The sequence below is a fragment of the Choristoneura fumiferana genome, chromosome 11 (genome assembly GCF_025370935.1).
Source record: "Choristoneura fumiferana chromosome 11, NRCan_CFum_1, whole genome shotgun sequence".
Classification (NCBI taxonomy): Eukaryota; Metazoa; Arthropoda; class Insecta; order Lepidoptera; family Tortricidae; genus Choristoneura; species Choristoneura fumiferana.
The window spans coordinates 11,580,657-11,601,735 of record NC_133482.1 but is presented as its reverse complement, the minus strand read 5'-3'; the positions used below and the strand labels follow the sequence as shown (position 1 = coordinate 11,601,735).

The 21,079-nt window shown below is 39.1% G+C and overlaps 2 protein-coding genes across 3 annotated transcripts in view; one reads left to right on the top strand and one right to left on the bottom strand.

The window, feature by feature from the left end:
* The window catches only part of amon (prohormone processing protease amontillado), a 119,082-nt gene extending 115,302 nt beyond the window's left edge, over positions 1 to 3,780 (top strand). The window contains exon 14 of the mRNA XM_074094566.1: positions 426 to 3,780. Within this exon, the coding sequence (XP_073950667.1) occupies positions 426 to 593 (168 nt within the window). The 3' untranslated portion in view covers positions 594 to 3,780. The remainder of the gene's footprint in view (positions 1 to 425) is intronic.
* A 929-nt stretch (positions 3,781 to 4,709) lies between these two features.
* The window catches only part of sas (stranded at second transmembrane protein), a 71,034-nt gene continuing 54,664 nt past the window's right edge, over positions 4,710 to 21,079 (bottom strand). For both annotated transcript variants that reach the window (XM_074094559.1, XM_074094560.1), the window contains exons 5-20: positions 20,279 to 20,408; positions 19,683 to 19,890; positions 17,431 to 17,809; positions 17,089 to 17,201; positions 16,733 to 16,836; positions 16,095 to 16,303; positions 13,611 to 13,766; positions 13,077 to 13,245; positions 11,879 to 12,077; positions 11,257 to 11,393; positions 10,379 to 10,569; positions 10,012 to 10,231; positions 9,753 to 9,856; positions 8,817 to 8,984; positions 7,922 to 8,005; positions 4,710 to 7,599 (exon numbers count right to left, since the gene is read on the bottom strand). In XM_074094559.1, the coding sequence (XP_073950660.1) occupies positions 7,592 to 7,599; positions 7,922 to 8,005; positions 8,817 to 8,984; positions 9,753 to 9,856; positions 10,012 to 10,231; positions 10,379 to 10,569; positions 11,257 to 11,393; positions 11,879 to 12,077; positions 13,077 to 13,245; positions 13,611 to 13,766; positions 16,095 to 16,303; positions 16,733 to 16,836; positions 17,089 to 17,201; positions 17,431 to 17,809; positions 19,683 to 19,890; positions 20,279 to 20,408 (2,579 nt within the window). In that variant the 3' untranslated portion in view covers positions 4,710 to 7,591. The remainder of the gene's footprint in view (positions 7,600 to 7,921; positions 8,006 to 8,816; positions 8,985 to 9,752; positions 9,857 to 10,011; positions 10,232 to 10,378; positions 10,570 to 11,256; positions 11,394 to 11,878; positions 12,078 to 13,076; positions 13,246 to 13,610; positions 13,767 to 16,094; positions 16,304 to 16,732; positions 16,837 to 17,088; positions 17,202 to 17,430; positions 17,810 to 19,682; positions 19,891 to 20,278; positions 20,409 to 21,079) is intronic.

The window sequence follows — 21,079 nt, the reverse complement described above, 5'->3', positions numbered from 1 at the left end:
TACCTACACCTACGGCTCCTTATAATTTCGCTCTAATAGGCAACGTTTAGATAAAATACTTCTACAAACGATATAGGGCAGAAGTACCGTTTGTGGCCACTGTGCCATTTATGGCCATTTATTGTAATAAAACATTACAAACTTTATTCGTATCGTTTCAGTATAAACTTTTGAAAAATCACTAAACATATTGTTTTAATACCTACTATTACTTTGTACATAATATATTACTTCAAATGTCAACTGGCTAAGAACGGTCTTAAGGTGGCCAAAAACGGTACTTCTACCCTAAATGACAAATCAACGATGAATAAAAAACAGCTAGCATTGTGAACCACGAATCAAAACCATTTCGATCATTCTCCAGATTTATGCACTCCGCAGTTTCATAGGTGTTTAATGCCGTTACTTAACTGTCGTCGCAGGCGCGGTTCAACTCGAACAGCGGCGCCCCCGCGTCGGGCTGGCTGCGCGGCTGGTCGCTCGTGCTCCACGGCTCGCGCGCCCCGCCGTACGCGCAGCTCCAGCCCCAAGACCCGCACTCCAAGCTCGCCGTCGTCAAGAAAGCACACGAAGACGCCGGCATCAAGTAAACTGACACAGGCTGTTCCTATCACCAGTGGGGTACAATGGGTGTGCAGTACAGATCGAGCGTTTCAAGAGCCTCAATTTTCGTGGTCACATTTTTTATGAATGGGTAGAATTTGATGACATTTTCGATTAATTTCTAGACATCCTGTACAGTCTAGCATAAATATATGTACGTTACCGAGACGTCAAAAATATCTTTACTCCTTTATGCCACAAACTATAAGGTTGATGTTTATGTACATATATTTGACGCTATGGCTGTATAGAAATGTATGCCCCCGACTTCTATTAGATAACCTAGAAACTGTAACAGAATCTTCTACCGTGTCAATGAAAATGTGCTCACGTAAATAAATAAAATAAATGCTCAAATAATGACCCAAATACGGTATTTGACTGTTTTTTGTTTATTTTATAAATTAAAGCTTGACATGCGTGTTATCAAACCGAAAAACATTTTTTTAAGCTACCTTAACGTATTAAAGAGTTATATACGTTTCAAATTCAAGATTAAACAGAGAAATACATGCTTGCATATGAAGTAGCACTATACCTGCTGCATAGAGAAAAGAGTGTTAGAAAGAGACAGATACATATATTTTCAAAAAAATCCAAAATATTTTTTTCTTTTCTCTTCGTTGAACACGTCTGTGTATCTATTTTTATAATAATATATAAATATGGCAGTTTCAGGAGTTGTCAAATACCGTATTGGGAAAGTACTCAGACTTGTACCCTATGGGGGAAATAGGAATAGCTCTCTTACACGGGCTATTTTTAGTGCCGGTGTCAGCGAGTGGAGCAATTTTTTTTGGTATCTTTTAATAACTTTACCATTAGACAATCAAAAAATTAAAGAGTCGAGACAGCTTTGATACGTACGTACCAATCGTTCTTGAGTGTCCGCGATCATTTAAAAACACAAAGTTCCAGAGCATGTCGACTAAAAGTCATCTGTAATTAAATACGTGAGAGGCAAAGATTTATTTTAATTTACAACTGAAGTGCTCATTATGGCTATTCTTTATGCCTTTTAAGTGTGGTGAGTTGCTCCACATCGCGCAAAAATTCTGCATCTGCCGGCAAGTCAACAGTTATAATCGCCTGTGTAAGAGCTGTATATGTACCGTCGTAGCGATATATCACGAAATTCAAGAAACAGTCTATCCTTTTTCTGCCTCACATGTACCCAGTTAAAGTGACTTGCCTAGATACCTTTGTATACTGATAAAATGCCTATAAATTTGACCAAGTAAGATCTATGGAAACTATAATTGTACAACTATAATAAATGTGAACATAGGTTTCTAAGATTCAGTCACTTTTTACATTGACGTCGAAAACGATAAGATACAAACACTGACTATGCTATTACGAGGATGAATTGGATTGAATTAATAATTAATTTGGGCTTAATTTTTTAATTATTTTTTCAATTAGGCGACGGTTTGAGTTAGTAATATTGAAATTTGAATTGAAGAATGTACCCATCAATATTTTAGGCAACGTTCAAAGACGGCTGGCGTAATATTGCTACGACGGTAAAGGATTTTCTTTTGTGTGTGACCAAAATCTATACTGACAAGCAAAAATTAAGGGCCATTTTGTATATTGCTCTCGATACACATTGATCCTTTATTTTATTATTGCTCTTCAGTGTAGATGAATGAAGAAAAAAACGTTATCAAATAATATAAAGAACTAGAAAAAATGCGTCAAATGATAACGTGGTCCTGAACTATTTTCGGCTGAAGCAAGTTTATTGAAAGTTTTTAAAAATGCAAGCGTCTAATGAATGTGATTGACTTTCAAATCAATTCACTAGTTGTTTGTAAGCGAGCCATAATAACGTCGATATGTTTATGTAGGCATACATATATTGCGACGAAAGATGCTAATCGAGAGGTTTGAAACATTTGCAATGAAGTTAATATATTAAAACAACAAGGACTATACCAGACACATTTCTAAATTAAATATCTTGGTAACTGATGAAGACATTTGAAAATTGTATACGATGGTTGCCAGTTGCTTAAAACCAACTTGGTTGCATTTTTCGTTGGTCTAAAACCTGTATTTTATTTCACATTTAGTATGCCATTCACTAAAAATGTATGGGAGGAGAATTATTGTTGGTTGGAATAATTCATTCCCTATAATAATTTTTGTTCTCTTGCTATCAAGTCCTCGCCGAAGTCTCCTGAATGAAAACACTGTCTCTATTGTATCTCCCTTTGTATTGATGTTTTGGATAATATTATATTTTCCAAGTATTTGTTTCATTGATAATGTCGTATCTATCCTATATTATGATTTTAGATAGCCGGTTTCTTTAAATACATGTTGTTTATATATTTTAAACTTTTTACAAAAAATATGAAATTTCATGATATAACAACATATCAGATGTCACGTTTGATGAAAATCAGACAAATTGTAGTTTACGGAACCAATATAAAATATAGCTGAACAATATCATTTTTTAATATGTTACTTTACCTTTTTTTTCACTTTCGAAACATGATGAATTTATCTTTGATTTACTACGCTTATTATTTTTAATTGTGGAAAATAAAAGAAGAAACGTTACCACTTAGCGTTTCTTTTTAATATTTTCCTATTATTCATCTAAGGATCTACGATTTTTAGAATTTATTCCTAATGTCATTTATTTATTTGGAGAATCAAATGGACTTAATTTGTCCCAGCCAAATGGAGTTCATTTGATGATTTCCGATTTTCGTAGTGCATACTATATGTCACCCAGTATGCGCCGGGAAGACCGAATAATGTATATTAGAGAATTATTGTTAATGACATAAGATATAATAAAGATATTTATAAACATAGTGTTAATAACACGATCAGAGAACTTCCTTTCGGGCCCAGTAAGCATGAATACCATAATTTATTATTATCTCTGATTCTTTAAATATATTTTCTTAAAATAATATTTTTATTATTAAATACAAATAAAAACAATATAAAGTGTTTTTCAATTCGTATTACCAATTGAAATAAACTGTGTACGCACCTAAGTAATAAACGAGACTAGGTTTGTTACCAAGTGGTTAAACGGGTAGTCGTTAGAGCATAAAATTATATAAAGAAATCTATTATGTACTAAGAAATATATAGAAAATATAATGTGATTTGGTGTTGTATATGAATTAAACGATGTTTTTGTAATTGCTACTCCTTTCCCTTTCGTAATGTTCGTATTAATTTCCCGAGATAAGAACTCAAATAAAAGCATACGCACGAAGTTACAATGTGTAGTTTAGATTGTAATCTTTTTAATAGCATTATGAACGGAGCCACAAAATCCCAAACCCGCTTCGCCTACAACCCTTATGACTTTTTTATTTTTTTATTCAACTGGATGGCAAACGAGCAAGTGGGTCTCCTGATGATAAGAGATCACCACCGTCCATAGACACCTGCAACACCAGGGGGATTGCAGACGCGTTGCCAACCTAGAGGCCTAAGATGGGATACAATACAATACAATACAAAGACTCTTTATTGTACACCAGACATAGTAAGCGATACAGAAAACAAATTATTAAAATTACAAGGTGAGCAATAGGCGGCCTTATCGCTTAAGAGCGATCTCTTCCAGGCAACCTTTCCCCACCTCAACCCACCTCACCTCTTGAGGGATACCTCAAGTGCCAGTAATTTCACCGGCTGTCTTACTCTCCACGCCGAAACACAACAGTGCAAGCACTGCTGCTTCACGGCAGGATTAGTGAGCAAGATGGTGGTAGCAATCCGGGCGGACCTTGCACAAGGTCCTACCACCTGCAAAACTACCCCACTACTGACTTTAATTATTTGCATAAAAATATTAATAATACATAAAGTAAACGTCCGTGCATTCTTCACTGTCCCATTAGTTGTTATGCCATTAGCAATAATAGAGGTGACTGCAGGATGTCACCTATTGGGCATTAGCATGCCGAACATTGGGACATTTTCCTTATCCTCTCAACATAAGACAGCAAAATCAACTCCGGTAATAATCAGTACCTACTTTTAGATATCTATATATGGATATAATGACGCCAATGCACATCAGCTTATTTAATATGAAGGAGTAAATTAAACCATGACAATGTATTACGTAAGTTTATATATTTTATAAACCGTAATTAGGTTAGACTATAACAAACAGAAAATATTGGTACCACAGCATACGTTACTCTTAAACCTTTAACTATTCTATTAACACTATATACAAACAAAATTCAATTTATCAAAATGTTGGTCAATTAAAGGCACTAATTTAGACATCTTACGTCGATTTAGATTCGTTGTAATCTCTTGTTTTATAAATAAACTAAAACAACTACGAGAACATGGCAAAATTATGTACAATATTTTTCACCTCGTAGGATTAAGTACATTACCTAATACATATGTACCTACATCTATACATATAACAAGAAAAGTCCTGACTTATTGACTGACTCACTGACTGGCTGACTCATCAAAGTCCAGCCTAAACTATGAGCCCTCGAAAGCTGTTTTTTTTGCGCAGAGTAGGTGTACCTTTATGACTAAGGAAAGGAAAAGGACAGATTTTTGAAAATTTGCACGGGATAAGGGAAATACAGGATTTATGCTTTGAATTCAGAATGACCTTAATCTTCGTGACTTTGATTGCGTGAGATAATTACTTATGAGAAAAAAACTAATTTCAGAACTTTAGAAGAAACCATGGAATAAGGAAAAAATGGTATTCATATGTTCGATTTAGAGTGACCCTATCTTCATAACTATGATTAGATACCTACTAGACTTTGCAAAATAAAAATTTGCCAAGCAAGTAGGTGATTATAATAATAAAAAACGGATTTAATAATTTTTGGAAATTCTGACGGGATTAGGAATAAAAGGGTCCGTTTTAACCAATCAGATGTCAGCCAGCCAAGTATGTTATGTACGGAATCATCGTTTCCTTTTCTTGTCATCAACTTCAATATCAAACTGTTAAAGATGGCGACTAAAATTGGTTCTGAACATAGACATAGACTTAATTATGAAGTCATTTTGCACTCTCTTTTAAGAAAATAATCACAATTCTTCAAATGTAAGACTTTCAAAATATAATTACTTAGGTACATTCTTTATACAGGGAGTCTCTGCCCATGGGGGTTTAAATCCACTCTCTCTGCTCGCATAACTGAGCTACTTTTGTTCTGCTACTTTTTAAAAATATGACCACTGTTATTTTCTTTTTTTTTCATACAAATTAAATGTATTTATCAATGTATGCGATAAGCCGTGGTGGCATAGTGGGTTGACCTATCGTCTCTCAAGCTGAGGGTCGTGGGTTCAAACCCCGGCTCGCACCTCTGAGTTTTTCGAAATTCATTTGCGGACTTACATTTGAAATTTACCACGAGCTTTGCGGTGAAGGAAAACATCGTGAGGAAACCTGCACAATCCTGCGAAGCAATTCAATGGTGTGTGTGAAGTTCCCAATCCGCACTGGGCCCGCGTGGGAACTATGGCCCTAGCCCTCTTGTTCTGAGAGGAGGCCTGTGCCCAGCAGTGGGACGTATATAGTCTGGGATGATGATGATGATGATCAATATATGCGATACAATACTAAATTGACGGCACATTGATAAATGTTTGTCTTGGAGATGCCAAATAAATGTCAAAAAATATTTCAAGGCCCCCGTATCAAGCAACAGCGATACGAGTAACCTGTTATGTCCGATAGACTGATTTAACACTTAAACTTTGAAGATGAATAAATGATAGCTTAGTTTTGTGAGTAGAACCGAACCTAGAATTTAAAGCCCCATGATCAGAGACATCCTGTATTATGTACAGTCAACGTCGGATACATGGGAGTAGTCGGGATGTTCAAATACCTACACCGCAACACACTGAGGCCCTTGGTAATAGATGCTTATTTCGATCCTATATTTGAACACCTCGCCTGCTTTTTTGATGCTGACTGTACAGCAAATGTTTTCAACAAAATGGGATGAGATTAAAGCTAGATAATAAATATTGTAATGTTACCTAATTAACTGAAAATGGTAAGTACAAGGTTTTACTTATCTACTAATATTTAACTTGTAATAACGAAAAAATTGCGAGTATATTAAATAACATAGTTTTTTGAAGTATTGAGGACGCAAAATTTAATAAATTTACAGGCAATAAATAATTGAAGTTAAATTTGGAAGGAATTAAGTAATGTTATCTTCTCACAAAAAAGATTGCCATAGTCAAGCATGGTAAAATATGCCAGTTATTAAGATAAACTGTTGCCCTGTTTTGATTTCTATTCTTTATTGTTGGTTTTAAAACTGGACACGATAGTACAGTCAACTACAAATATATCGATACGGTCAAAGTTACAAAATTATGTATAGGTACAAGATCTGAATATTAAGTCAATAATGCCGTGTATATTTTTGTAGTTATCTTTACCTCGCAGACCAAATTTTAAGCGTAAAGTAGGTTTATAGCTCTAGTTGTGAGCGTGTAATTGAAATTCTACTAGATCGGGCAACATTATTTCTCCCATTCTGACAATGCTGGCTTTAAGGTTTGAAACTCCAATGTTCTGCAAAACTAATGCATAGCTGTATAAAAGTGGATTCTGCAATTGTAACTAACATAATAAAACAAGAGGTTAATTAGGTACACAGTAAAGGTATCCATATTCCTTACTCTAAAAAAGTTTTGGCTAACACTTTGCACTTAATCATTGTCACTTTAGCTAACTGCTGAGCACTTTACCATAACGTTAACACTATTCCCGTTTATATCCATCCGATTATTCACCAGTGTTTTAAAACACTAACACTGCTATAAAGGCACGTAAAACAAATGACAGTGGTATTTTGGTCCTTTTACCCCTGTCAGTGTGGGTTTAGACGCCCATTTCGTTGTAAGGTCGGCCATTTTGGATGTCGACGTTGCGTTCAGATATCCCGTTGAGGCCGTTTGTGTGCCCACGGGAGCTTAATTGTCAGAGATCTGTAGTAAATAAAGAACAGTGTTACAAATTGTTTGTAGGGTAAAGCGCAGCATAATGTTGGGGCAAGCCGCAAACTTGTTTTTCGGTGGTTTCGCTATAGAAAACTAAACACATAAAAACATACACACACACACTGTGACGAGACGAAAGCCAGCGGAAAGTAGGTACTTCGTAAAGGAGCTGGTAATGCCCATATGAGGTAATTTAAATTTACCTTAATCAATACGATAGCATTTAACGGTAATTCTGCGACACAATTAGCATAGATAATAAAATTATTATTCGAAAAGTTGGCAGTAGGTAGGTAATTGAAATACGTACCCATAGTTTCTTGTTGTAACTCTAGTTTGTAAGCAGGGTTGTCGTAAGGCGGAAGAGAAGACTCACGAGGAGCTGTTGGCACCGCTGTGAATTAAATATAACATTATTGACTACTAGCTGTTGCCCGCTACTCCGTCAAACCTATATGTCTGCAGGTGCAGGGTCTTCAACTTTTGCACACCAAATTTCATCTAAATCGGTTCACTGGTTTAACCCATTCAGTGCCGTTGACGCCCATTGACGTCTTGGTGGACCCTCATGTGATGCCGCTGACGCCGATGGGCGTCTGTTCTGCAGAAGCGTCGGCATCGCGGCAAAGTACGTAATCTGGCGCTCGGCAATTAATGAGTTAAGCGTGAAGAGGTTCTTAACAGACACAAATGGAATGACACAGACAAAATTACTTTCTCATTTATAATATTAATTGGCAAGGTCAAATAAACGATATAAAAACTGCTGAAAACGCGCGTGGCGGGAGGCTCCAATAGAATTAATCTCTTCCAGGCAGGTGTTATACCTGGGTACCGAAGTCCGAAGGATTGAGCGTCAGAAGTTGCAATATTATGCGTCCGAGTTGAGAAACTTCGATAGCGCCATGTACAAGTCAACGCACGTAAAAAGAGCTCTGGGTTGCTAGTGGAGGGGATACGTTTGCGCATCTGTCAACTAACAAGCCAAAGGCGTGACGGCCGCGCGCGCGTTCCTACGCCCCCTCCCGCAACCCCCACTGCTCCGCCGCCAATTTGGTCCGTATTTCGCTCACTGCGCAAGTATATCGCCAGGAGCTGCGTGCGTTGATTTGTAGGACTCGGTCGGAGTTTCTATATTTACCCACTAGATGGCGCTATCGCTACATGCGTACGCGAATGGAACTCCTAAATTAGAGAACACTTACGCGTGATGGGCACGGAGCGCGGCCGGTGGCGGCGAACCACGACCAGAAGCAGCAGCAGCGACGTCAGCGCGCCAAGTGCCGCCACCACTCCCACCACCACCAGCGCGCCGTAGTAGTCGCCGCGGGGCGCTGTTCCGCGTCCACCCACAGACGATGCTTCTATTGCATCTGTAAGTGACATTAAGTTGAGCTGTGGATACCTGATTGTGACATGCAGGTGACAAGTTGTAGTCATTTGAGATGTTCTAAAAGGTCTCTTTTGTTCAACCATGAACATCTTCTGACTGATGATCTGTTTCACTGCTCTCTAATAAGTTTCTCATATTTTTGGTGACATTGAGCTTTGTCTTTTTATACAAAATACAGACGGCACTGCACTACTTACAGATAGGTGTATCTGTCTCATTATATATGGGGTAAGTACATCAAAGTGTTGAAACAGGTCCTGCAGCTATGAATCCAGGATTCCAACGATCGTTTACTAACGACGCTTCCATCGCATTTGCCAGTTGCATGGCTATACCTGACTAAAGCTCGCAAGCCAGCTTTTGGAATTGGATAAGAACTCTCTACCTTAAAATACCATGAATTTTTTATTGCTTTAATAAACTGTTGACACTTTCAAAAAGTAATCCTTACAATTTACCATTCTTTAGAATACGCTGAGGGTTATTATATAGCAAGTAATGATATTGATACAGTGCCGGCCCTGGGGTAGAGCTGGGGAGAGGAGCGGTCGCTCTAGGTGCCAGATGGCATGGGAGCCATTTTCCAGTTTCCAGTGCAAAATAAAATCATGATGGCCACTTTTGAGAGGCGCGTAAGCGGTAAGACAATCTCGCTCTACCTTGATCTAGGGCTAGAGCGGGTACTGCATTGACACACATTACAATAACTATAGGATCAATTCTTAAAAATATTACAGCGGTTACTTACTATCAATTTGTTCTGGAGAGTCGAGCGACTTCGTGTTAATCTCCAGCACATTACTAGTCTTCACTTTTCCATTCGTGAGGAACAACTCGAGCCATACGCGACATCTGTAAAAGATAACACGAGATATTGGATAAAATTATGCCTCTTCTGTACTATAATCAAGTCTCGATGAAGTACAAGTCTTGGTGTTGTGCTTTCAGTAGCAGAGTTTTCATTCTCCTCCTTCACAAGGACGCTCGCAATAGCTTAGGTTACTTACCTGGTATCAGGCTCAAGACCAGTAAGCGTGATTGAAGGCGGCAGATCCCTTGCAGCGAGCCGGAACGCGTCATGCTCCCTCCTCGCGCCCCCACAGGCGTGGGAGGCTCGGTACACTCGCACCCAGCGCTCGGCTGGTGAGGGGATGCCTCGCCACGTCAGTTCTGCTGCCTCTGAGCCCACCGTGCGAGCTTCTATGCTCACGGACCAGTTGTAAGGATCTGGGGATATAATTATAGTATAGTAAGTAAAGTACGTTGAACACGACGGGAGAATGGTTAGAGTGAGGTATCAAGTATTGCGCTTAGATTTGCTGTACAGTATAAAAATTTATAGCGTAGCGTAGCGAGGAGTATTGTGGTACTGACCGACATAGGGCGCGGTGGTAAACTCCAGTACAGCAGGGTCGACGAGCTCGGTGGCAGCGCGCGGTGGCGGCACCAGCACCAGGGAAGCCTCGTAGTGGCTGCCAGCGCGCAATTCACGCAACGTTGCTGCGGCCCTGCTGTGGTGGAGCAGCTCGGTCATGCTGTAGATTGGCGTGCCGACGGGGCGGTAGCTGCGGAGGAAAGTGTTTAAAAGAATTTGAAGCGAAGTGCGTATTTCACTAGAATTATAAATACCTACCTACGTACCTAGCGTAACAGTTTTTAATGATAATTATGGTGTGAACTATCCTAGTACAGTACAGTCATCAGCACCAATATCTGACAATATCTGATACGACTCTATCTAGGGCTGGAAGATTTTTTGGACGCCCCGCTCGCTGTGCTGGCATGCTCAACCTAAAATAAGGCAGATATTTGACAAAATCAAGTTTTGAGATGGAGTCAAAAACGCTGTAATATTTTTAAATCGATGCTTGTTAACATTGTAAATTATAGATCCTAGTTGATATCTTTGTCCTTCTAGCTTGAGCAAGGCAGTGTGACAGATATTAATGCAGGTGACTGTACAGACGGAGAAACGGAACCACGTTTTAGGAAGCTCGTTTACTCAATTAATTTCACGATGGTTAGTTTGGCAGATAAATGGAAAGTCGACGTGACATTTGGAGCAAAAGGGTTCACATTGGTACACAATTCGGTTTCTTCGACTCTACATTTATATTTTTATGATCGATATTCCTATTTATCACGCCAGTTTTTAATCTTGTTGTGCCACGAATCACTACCTTAGGCTTAGATTATTGGTAGGTTCTGTTGTTTTTAATGTCTAATTAATAATAAATAGCATTTAAGCTCACCGAATTTGGATTCCGTCGATGAACTGCAGTTCCTCCTCTGTGAAGCGCCTCCAGCTAACATGGGCCACGGTATCGTTCACATCTAGGACTGTTAGTCGGCTGTTTATCTCTCTTCGCTTCTCTTCCACTGCCGTTACCTGTCATCAAATATCAGTTGAAAACATGATCTAAGTCATGTCAATGAATATAAATACTAATTTATGCACCGTATATATGAATAAATCCATGCCATTTTATTGTAAGGCTAGGTTAGGTTTAGTGATGGGTCGAGAGAATATTCTCGCATCGAGAATAATTATTATTCTGCAATGTTTTCCTCGATGCAAGGATATACTCGGATATCCGAGAATTTAAAATAAAGAAATTAACACAAAAAACATTAAAGTTATTATGGTCCGGATAGATTATAGGAATCAGTGTGGTGTTTAAATATAACGGTAAACCAGAGGTAGTCAATTAAGGCAATAATTAATTGACGCAAGTTAGTTATCCAGAGGATGCCAGTGCAGTGTCACTCAATGCTCGCATGGCTTACAGAATCTTGCTGTCTTTACTTTTAAAATTTGCCTCACATCTGACCGCAGCGACTGAAAAATTTAAGCTTTGTCAAAACTATACTTACCACGGGCACATCGTGGGTGCGAATGGTGTAGATCTCGCTCTCTGGTTCCAGAGGTAAGTTGTGGAGGTAAAGTTTCCCTCGCAGCCGGTACAGGGTGCCAGGAGTCAGTCCAGTCAGACGGAACTCGAGACGGGAGGTCGTGAGGACTTCGTCTGCTGGCGCGAACACTTGCGATTGCCAGTGCGTGATGTCGTCGTCGCTGGATGATGTAGATAAGTAATTAATTAACACTAATTTGTGATAATCATCACGTTTTAAGAGTTGGATTCTTGTCGCTGGACTATTCCTTACTCTGGCTCCGGGTGACACTCAAGTACTTATCTAAATTTAATTTTGTGGATATGAATAATAACTACCAAAGAGATTAAACAGGTCACACATATTTATATGGTCCAGGTTTCTCATTTGATGATTTTTGAAACCTACTACATACAACAAAATCGTTCAAGAGCGTGTCGGACATGCCCGAAATAGGATTCCGTAGCCATTACGAAAAAATTAAGTAATATTTTTCCAAGGATTTCGTATTTTGTACGGAATATTCCAAGTTTAGGTATATTTTATACCTTAGGCTGCTATTTACTCTTAAACTACTAATAATTCTCAAGAAAACTTAACCGTTATAGTTTTCCTTGTAAATTTGATATACTTACTACCATCCTGATTTTTTTCAAATTTTTCCACCCACCGGTTTAGATTTTAGAGGGGGGGACGCTCGGTTTTAATGAAAATTTGCACTTTAAAGTTGAATATTTCGCAAACAAATCACTGAATCGAAAAATCAAAATCAAAATCAAAATTAAATGACCTATACAACGATACCCCACACCATAGGGTAGGCTGAAAAAAAAAAACACCCCCACTTTACGTCTATGGGAGGTACACTCAAAACAATTTTTTTTTAATTTTTTATTGTACTATTTTGTCGGCATAGTTTACAAATATATTTGTGCAAAATTACAGCTTTCTAGCATTGATAGTCTCTGAGCAAAGCCGCGGACGGACAGACAGACAGACATGGCGAAACTATAAGGGTTCCGTTTTTGCCATTTTGGATACGGAACCCTAAAAATCTGGTTTTGCTAAAAGGAAATATATATGGGATGGGAAATATGGATGAGATATATTATATATATATGGGATGCCGCAGGATATAGCTAGTAGTAGGTATATAAGGAGGTAAATAAAAATAACTCACTGCGTGTCAGTGTATCTCAGATCTACGCTGCCCCGCAGCCCAACGAGCACGGCAGGGAGACCGAACAGCATTTTGATGCTGGTCGGGGAATCAGACTCCAGGGTTATCACAGTCAGCTTCTTGTTCTCATCTCCTAAGTTCAACGGCACTGTCAATCCAGGCGGCAACCCTGAGGGTTAGAATAGAAAGCATAAATGAGTGCTGTGTGAGACATGTATTGTATTGTATAGTAAAACTCTTTATTGTACATAAAAACACATGTGACTTTACTTTGTGTTTAGAATACGTTTCCAAGGTTTTTTATTTGGTTCAATTTAGGTAACTTTGTCAGTTACTAAACCCGTAACAGTGTACACAGTCGGATGAATATTTAACCTCAGTAACATCTGTTGTCATTTGGCACTTATCGTTTCATGCATCTGTTTCCTATCCCCATAAGTTCACCTCTTTGGATTATAAGGCTAAAAATTGACTACATGCAATTGTTTTTTTTTTTAGATAATGTTGGTGTTAGGATGATAAGGTTGGCATTACCTGGTATCCCAGTAACCAGTGGGTTCATAGGGCGATGTATATTATTCTGTTCGTAATCCGACTCGTCGTCTTGTGGGAAGTGAATCTCTGGAGGTATGGTCGGGAGGAATAGCGGATGAGTTGGCGTTGAGTTTGCCATCTCCGGAGTCGGCGTACCTAGAATTTGTAAAGCTTTAGTATCTGGTTGCAGTCTTATGTTGAACCCAAACGAGAAATACACAAATATCAGGCTTGGAGATCTTTTGCGAGGAGATAGACAGATATTAGTAAATAAGGTTAAGAAAAAGATGAAAAAAGGTATTGGAAATGTTAAACATGATTTGTATGAAGTAGCTCTGTAGACTGTAGAGTGCTGACGAGGAAATTTAGCAATTACACCTTTTGAATGGGATGATTAAGAAGTACACATTTGTTATCATAAGCTTAAGCAACAGTTATTATAAAAACTACTATCTTAACATCGCAAATAATATTGTTGTGTTTAATGTAAGCGTCAAAGGTACAAGTTTTAGTAAATAATGTATCCTTGTAAAATTAACTACTGCGAGTTAATACTAAAACTAAGAAATTGAGTTAGTTCGTCATGAAAGTAGGGTCAGTCGGCTTGGAGAGTCAGTCAGGACACCCTCTACACACATACTAGAAGGATCTTAACCATGGTCAGGTCACTGACCTGCCGCAGTATCTTGGTTTTTGTCTGCCGACCGTCCGAGGTTCCGGTTTACTTCGGATTCCACTTCCATCTGACTCAGAAGATGCTCTAAGTCTAATGTCGAGTAAGGTTTTCCAGAAACTGCCGGACTTTTTAGATGACGTTCATAAGATGAAGCCGTTTCAAGTTTTGGATTCGGTATGGCTCTCATCAAAACTGTCTCGTAAGGACTAGGTTGTTTAGTCAGTACGTGCATGTTGGTGCTGCTTTGGCCCCAACGGTTCTGGAGGTCAGTCGGTCGTTTTTGCGTCAAGTCTTTCGTCCGTAGTACTGTGACGTGTTTTCCAAGCAAGTTGTGTTTGGCATCCGAATTTGTTGATATTGGAAATGCTTCGGTGTCTGATAGAGGAAAAGCTTTGTTGTCGGGTATAGGGATCGCGACGTGTTCCGGTTGGTGTAATAGTGAATGATTCTGAATAACTAAAGGCTTGAAATATGGTATCGGCATTGGGGTTATTACGTTGACATTCGGCTGAACGTAATTATCAGAGTCATCTGATTCGCTTTTCACATAAGTTGGTGCAAAATAATGAGATTTTTCGAAAGTCTGCACTGGGATCTTTGTCGCAGTTTCGTAGTATTTATTTAAAAGATTTATACTGTTTTGGTTTTTGGGTGTGACCGGTGGTTGGCGGATGATTTCGTGCATTTTATGGTCGGACATTTGGTACTTTTCCATTATTTCGTCTCTTTTTATGGTAGTATCGGGTTTTTGAGGGAAAAAGTATCCAGAGCGGTTCTTTAACGGGTTTGTGTAGGGTTTGAAGTGATAGGCATCATTAGGAGTTGCTTCAGTTTTGTATTCGTCGTTGGGCAAGTCAAAACCCATTGTCAAGTTTTCGCGGGGCTCGTCTTCTGGTATGTCCTGTTCGAACTTTTTAAAGGTAGGTTTAAAAGTTTTTAGGACGGGTTTGGCTGGGATAAGGTTTCTGTAAAAGGTGAGCATAGAGTCGGTTGGGTCTTCTGGGGCCGAAAGTACTTCTGTGACGGGGATCACTGGTACCATCGGCGTCACATAGTATACGTCTGTCATCGGCATAGACAATGAACGAGATGTGTTCCCCGCTGTAAGTAAAAATGAATTATGAATGATCATGCAGTGTCAGTTTGATACATGCAATAAGTTATGATGAGCCTCGCCAATGAATGTTGCCATAAAAATTTGTTTTTTTCTAATTAGCTACCTTACCTAGTCCTACCATCGAGAATACTAAGAATTTCACGTTTCGTGCGCTCGAGCAGTTTTTTTTTTCAAAACTACATTGCACGCTTGATGATACGTGGCATGATTTTTCTTAAATATTTGTATGGTATATGTAAGAAATGCAAAGGACTTTCTGACCCGATGCCTAGTGGTATAATGAACTTTTGTTTAAATGAATGGATGTTGTTTGTAATCGCAATAAATAAAATAAAAAATAATCTTTCAGGTGACTAGATAGTACTTAAGCTCTCGTGAGACTTTATTTATAAAACTAATAATTAAAAACGGTTCAATTCGCATATTTATAAGTCATACCGCATGCGGATACTCCAACAACAGTAACAAAACAGTGCCCCACTCTCTCTGTTGCCTTCGCGTGTGTGTAGCCTTATTGAAGTACCTTGATGCAGATCTTCCGAAAGCATTGAAACCACTCGGGCCATATTCTGATTTATAAAAACGTGAGCAGAACTGTTTTAATTATTAATTTCAGGTACCTAACTACTTTAGTTTAAGTACTTTTACCGAAACCATTTTTGATACACTCTCCAAAATCCTGTAGGCTTACCGTTAGGCACACAGCCCCACTGCTTACAACAGTCCTCATCAGATATGTTGACAGGGCCAGGACGATGAAGTGGCGGACAGCGAAGGCTCTGGGGCGGAAGAGGCGAAAGCGGCGTGCAGACCTCCTGGCAATCTAGCTCTCCGTTCTCGCAGAAACAACGTTGCTCGCATCCTGTCAGGGATATGGGCACCTCAGTCCAGTTGGGTATCCTGGAAAAAGCGGTTTTAATTGTAAAAGTAGAACTCTGTAATAGCTTATGCACACTTTTCAAGAGGTTGTACCTGAAGGTGGTAAGAAATATCTTTAGGTGAACTCGACCTGCAGTAGAAACTTCACAATAAACGTCCCAGTGACTTCCTTGATCAAAACAATGATGGCTTATAGAGACAAGGTTGTACATTAGGTCGTGCTTTGCCGTGGTTTACCTACCTATGACTATAACATGGTTTTCTTTCTGTTCCAAAATCCTTTGGGGAAGTAGGTATGAGTTTATTTCCCTTCTTGTTCACTTGAATTTTTTCTCTTTCATCCATTGTTGAACAAGATAGCGCCCAGCGGCTGTTTATTGCAGGATTCTTTAAGAGAAGTCTAAATAGAAGATGCTTTCTAAGTGATGATCGTGATTTTAACACACTTACGCAACTTCCTTGTAATGGCACGTGCCATCGCTTAAACAGCGAGCCGCGCGAGGGCAGCAGTTGGGTGGCCGCGGCGGCGGCGTTGGCGCCCACCGTACGCAGCCCTGGCAACAAACAGCCATAAGATTGACAAACTGTTGAGTAGTAATCGGATTTTGTAGTAATAAGGTTAGCACTACACCGCTTGATGCGAATTTTGGAGCTCCGTAATCTCATATGAATCGTTTTGTTGTACCGTTCTATACGCCCGTTGATGAATGGATGAATGAAATGATAAGTGCAATTTTCACAACAACTTTCGACCACGATTTTGCCAAGAACGGCGTCTTTAAAAGCATCTATAAGAAATCAGCTACCTTGGACACCAGTTCCAATCCCACATGCGCTGGACACTCCAGAGCAGCACACTCGCGTCTTTCCGCGCCCGTGCATTCGCAAAGTTCCGTGCAGCCGATGTGGAATTCTTCGCCTGAAAGGAATGCAAAAAGGTGTGCAATAAAGAATATTGTATTGTACTGAATGTGAATGGTTTAAGTCAAACATAGTTAGTTACCTAGCAATATTTTTTACCATGTACTTTCAGCACAACATGCATTTATCGAGATAAATGTCAATGTCACTGACAGCTATATGTATGATACTGAACAGAAGAAGATGTTGAATAACAATTATAACAAAAACCCAAAGGTTATACTTACCAACTTCATAAAACTTCCCATCTTCGTGGCACCCAATCTTCTCCGTCACATGTATCAACTCTTCCTTCACTTCTTTACTGCTAGGATCTGATGCAGTAATCGTGAAATTAAACTTGGTCCCGGTCTCTCTCGTCTTCAAAATATAGTCCTTCCCACTGTCCAGATTTAAGATCATGTTATCGTATTTCAGTTCTACTTCTTTGAATGACCTCCCGCCGTCGTTGCTCAGGAGCAAGTTGATGGGATCCTTGCTACTGTTCATGTGCATGAGGTTAACTTGCACACTATTGTTTTGCAACACTTTGACAGATCCGATTGGTTCAGAGAGGACCAGAGGACGCATTGACCTTGGAATCTCCTGGCTAATATTTGATGTAAGCTGAAAACGATTTTTGAATTAGTTGCTTGATTAATCGCATCATAAGTGTACTTATGTGTCGTAAATGCACAAAGTGTCTTCGAACTCTTCCGGATTATTTCGGTAGATGGTTGGGTTAGTCTAACTGAACACCCTAGGCAATGTTTTTTGGATTTTTTTAATTGTATCGCGTCAAAAGCTTGACTTAACTTTGGATAAAAAAAAATCGAGAAAAAAACTCTGTAATTCAGACAAATTAACCCAATAACCTCCTAAAATAACAGGGAAGAATTTGGGGATATATTTACTTTACTTTCAAACACTGAACATGGTTGTGTCTAGAGTGCTTAGTCGAAATTATAACCCACTGGACATCTAGCAATAAGTGCATAATAGTTAGTTACATTTGAAAACGAAAAACTAGCTAACATTTAGGTGATGGTTCACACATAGCTAGCACAATGCAATCGCTTTCACAGTTAGTGTTAACAACGGTAATATATCATCACCATACATCATAAGACCGCCTGTAGGTGCAAAATGTTAAACTTTTTTCAAGGAAATCTTTCGGTAACAATCGGGGGTAAGTAAGTATAGTAAGTCTGAACAGAACTGAACGGACTATGGAGTAGGAGCGGCAGCAACTTATTAGTCAGATGTGTTGACAAAACCTTTCCTTTAATATAAAGTGTCTATGACTGTCTTGAAGAAAACTGGCGTGATTATCAACAAGAATGAAAGAAGAGGAATGCAAATCAGTCCTATCATTCGAAGAAGATTTTTTCTATTAGCTTTACTATTTAGAAAGTGTCTCCCACTGAGTGTCCAAAACATTGTGATCTATGTTGGTGCCCATAATCATTATCGTGTGTTGCTTATAGTTATACATCTCATTCTAAGTGCCCTGTGGTACCCGTGATGTACGTCAAATGGCATACCGCATCCAGTCTAGTGGGGCGATTGTTTGTATGTCGATCGGTGGCTACCAGGGTGGTAATGTTCTTATACTCTGTTGCTTCCGTCGTAGTCTACAGACGGTAACCCAAAAACTATTAATATAAATAAAAATATCAGAGGCAACTGTCTCGTAGGTACTCGGATTTACTATTCGCCATTTCTTTCGGTCTAACGTTATTGGACAAGAGTAGGAGATGACGAGTGCTTACTATCGCATATGCCAATTCTTTCTGTCTATCATTATGGCATGAGGGCAGAAAGAGATGGTGGTTGCTATCGCGAGCGCCTGTGAATTAGACTAGCCTTTTCCCGCGGTTTCGCTCGCGTAAACATTGGTCTGGTAGTCAAATAAAAGGTTTTACTGAATTCCCAAAAATTAAACAGTGGTCTTCATTTACGTTGTTTGATAAACACCTGCGCAAAATTTTGTGACTCTGGACTTAGCAGTTAGGACTTTGGGATTTTACATGCATCTCGTGGGAATATCGGTATAACAAACATACAGTCGAACATAGAACCTCCTCCTTTTTTGAGGTCGGTTCAAAAGTAGTAGCTTAATGCTGCGCGTCCACTGCATCGGAATCGGAGCGTGCGCACCGTACGGAGCGGACGGATTTGTTGTTTTGTATGGATTTCTATGGCGCAGAAATGCCAATCCAGTGCATGTAGTACCATAGAAATCCATACAAAGCAACAAATCCGTCCGCTTCGTACGTTCCGATTCCGATGCAGTAAACGCGCAGCTTAAGTGTTATACTCCAGACGTCTAGCTATCTACCTACTTAATCCACACACACACACACACACACACACACACACACACACACACACATATACACACAAACTTTCACACTTATAATATTAGTAGGAATTATTTTATAACATCTTGTAAATCCTCTGTAACAACTTGTAAAACACTATTTGCTGTTGTACATACCGGTGCTTCCGTGGTACTAAAACTGGTGATGGTAGTGGTGGTTGTAGTACTAGTACTAGTAGTGGTAGTGGTACTCGTGGTACTGGTTGTGTTCTCCACAGGTTCTTCGTGCACGTCCTGTGACACATCGCAGACTTGAACTTCGCAGCAGGCGTCTTTAGGGTCCTGCACGTTGATGCATTTGTCCGATTGGGGTAGAGGATTGCATCTGCGGCGAGGAATAAAACTTAGAGGAAGAAAGATAAGAAAATGAACATAAAGTGTAGTTTATAAATAACACTTTTTATCAGTCTTAAATCCTAATGACAATACATTAGTATTGATTTCTAACTGCTATTATTTCACTGTTTGTAAATTCATGTAAGACACTTAAAAGAGAACAAAATCCCAACTTCCAACCTAACTAATATACTTTTCTTACCTTTATCTTATGAATACGAAATTATCTTTATTTATCTACTTATATTAATTCTTGACGCTTAAATCGCTGAACCGATTTAAACAAAAATTAGGACCTATGAAGACAGTTTGCGATCCTAACAATAAAGCATAGTTTTATTCCGGCAAATTGTGAAGTTCCCTCCAATTCTATGTACCTAGGTTTGCACGTGACAACGGATTCGGGTTCACAGGAGCACCTCTGCTCACATCCAACATTCCACTTGGACCCGACAGGGTACGTGTCGTTCCCGTAACGGCACACCTCCAGTTTTATCACCTTTGAGTCTGTAAACAAGTTAAATCCATCTTTAAGAATACTTATAAACAAAAGCACTTTGCCGTAAACCGTATCATGATCTAACTCTAAGTGCTTAAGATATTCTGAAGCCGATTCATCATCTCTTTCTACCCTTGCCTTATACCGTGTGACAAAAAGAAATTCTACTTAAAAACGGTTGATATTCGGAGAGTATAATCTCCCCATACTTATCGACGTGGAATCGACTTTAGCCGATCAAAAAACGAATTATGCCCATGCAATAAGATGGGCTCGGCGGTTACTGACGGAAAAACGTCTTTTTCGCTCTTATTGTGTGGGTGTAAAGCGTTTTTTGCTCGGCTAAAGTCGATAGGTGTGGTGTCCCTAAGATAGCCGGAGAAATTACTACGAGTACGCAAGTATGTCATCTTAACCTTCTATTCTACTTAAATAATACTGTAACTAGAGCACATTAAAAACAGAAATGAAATGCTGGGAGCCGGAAAACGATACCGAGTGTTCGTCAGTCCGGAGCGCGTGCTGTACCCTTATACAACTTTACAGCTTTCGTTTTATGGGGAAATTTCACAAGTTATTATTTTTATGATTTGCGAATTGGTTGTCGTCAATTCTCTACACTTTCATCGCATTCTTCAATCCCGCTGGTGTCTAAAGGCAGTGTTGATTTTCTTATTTG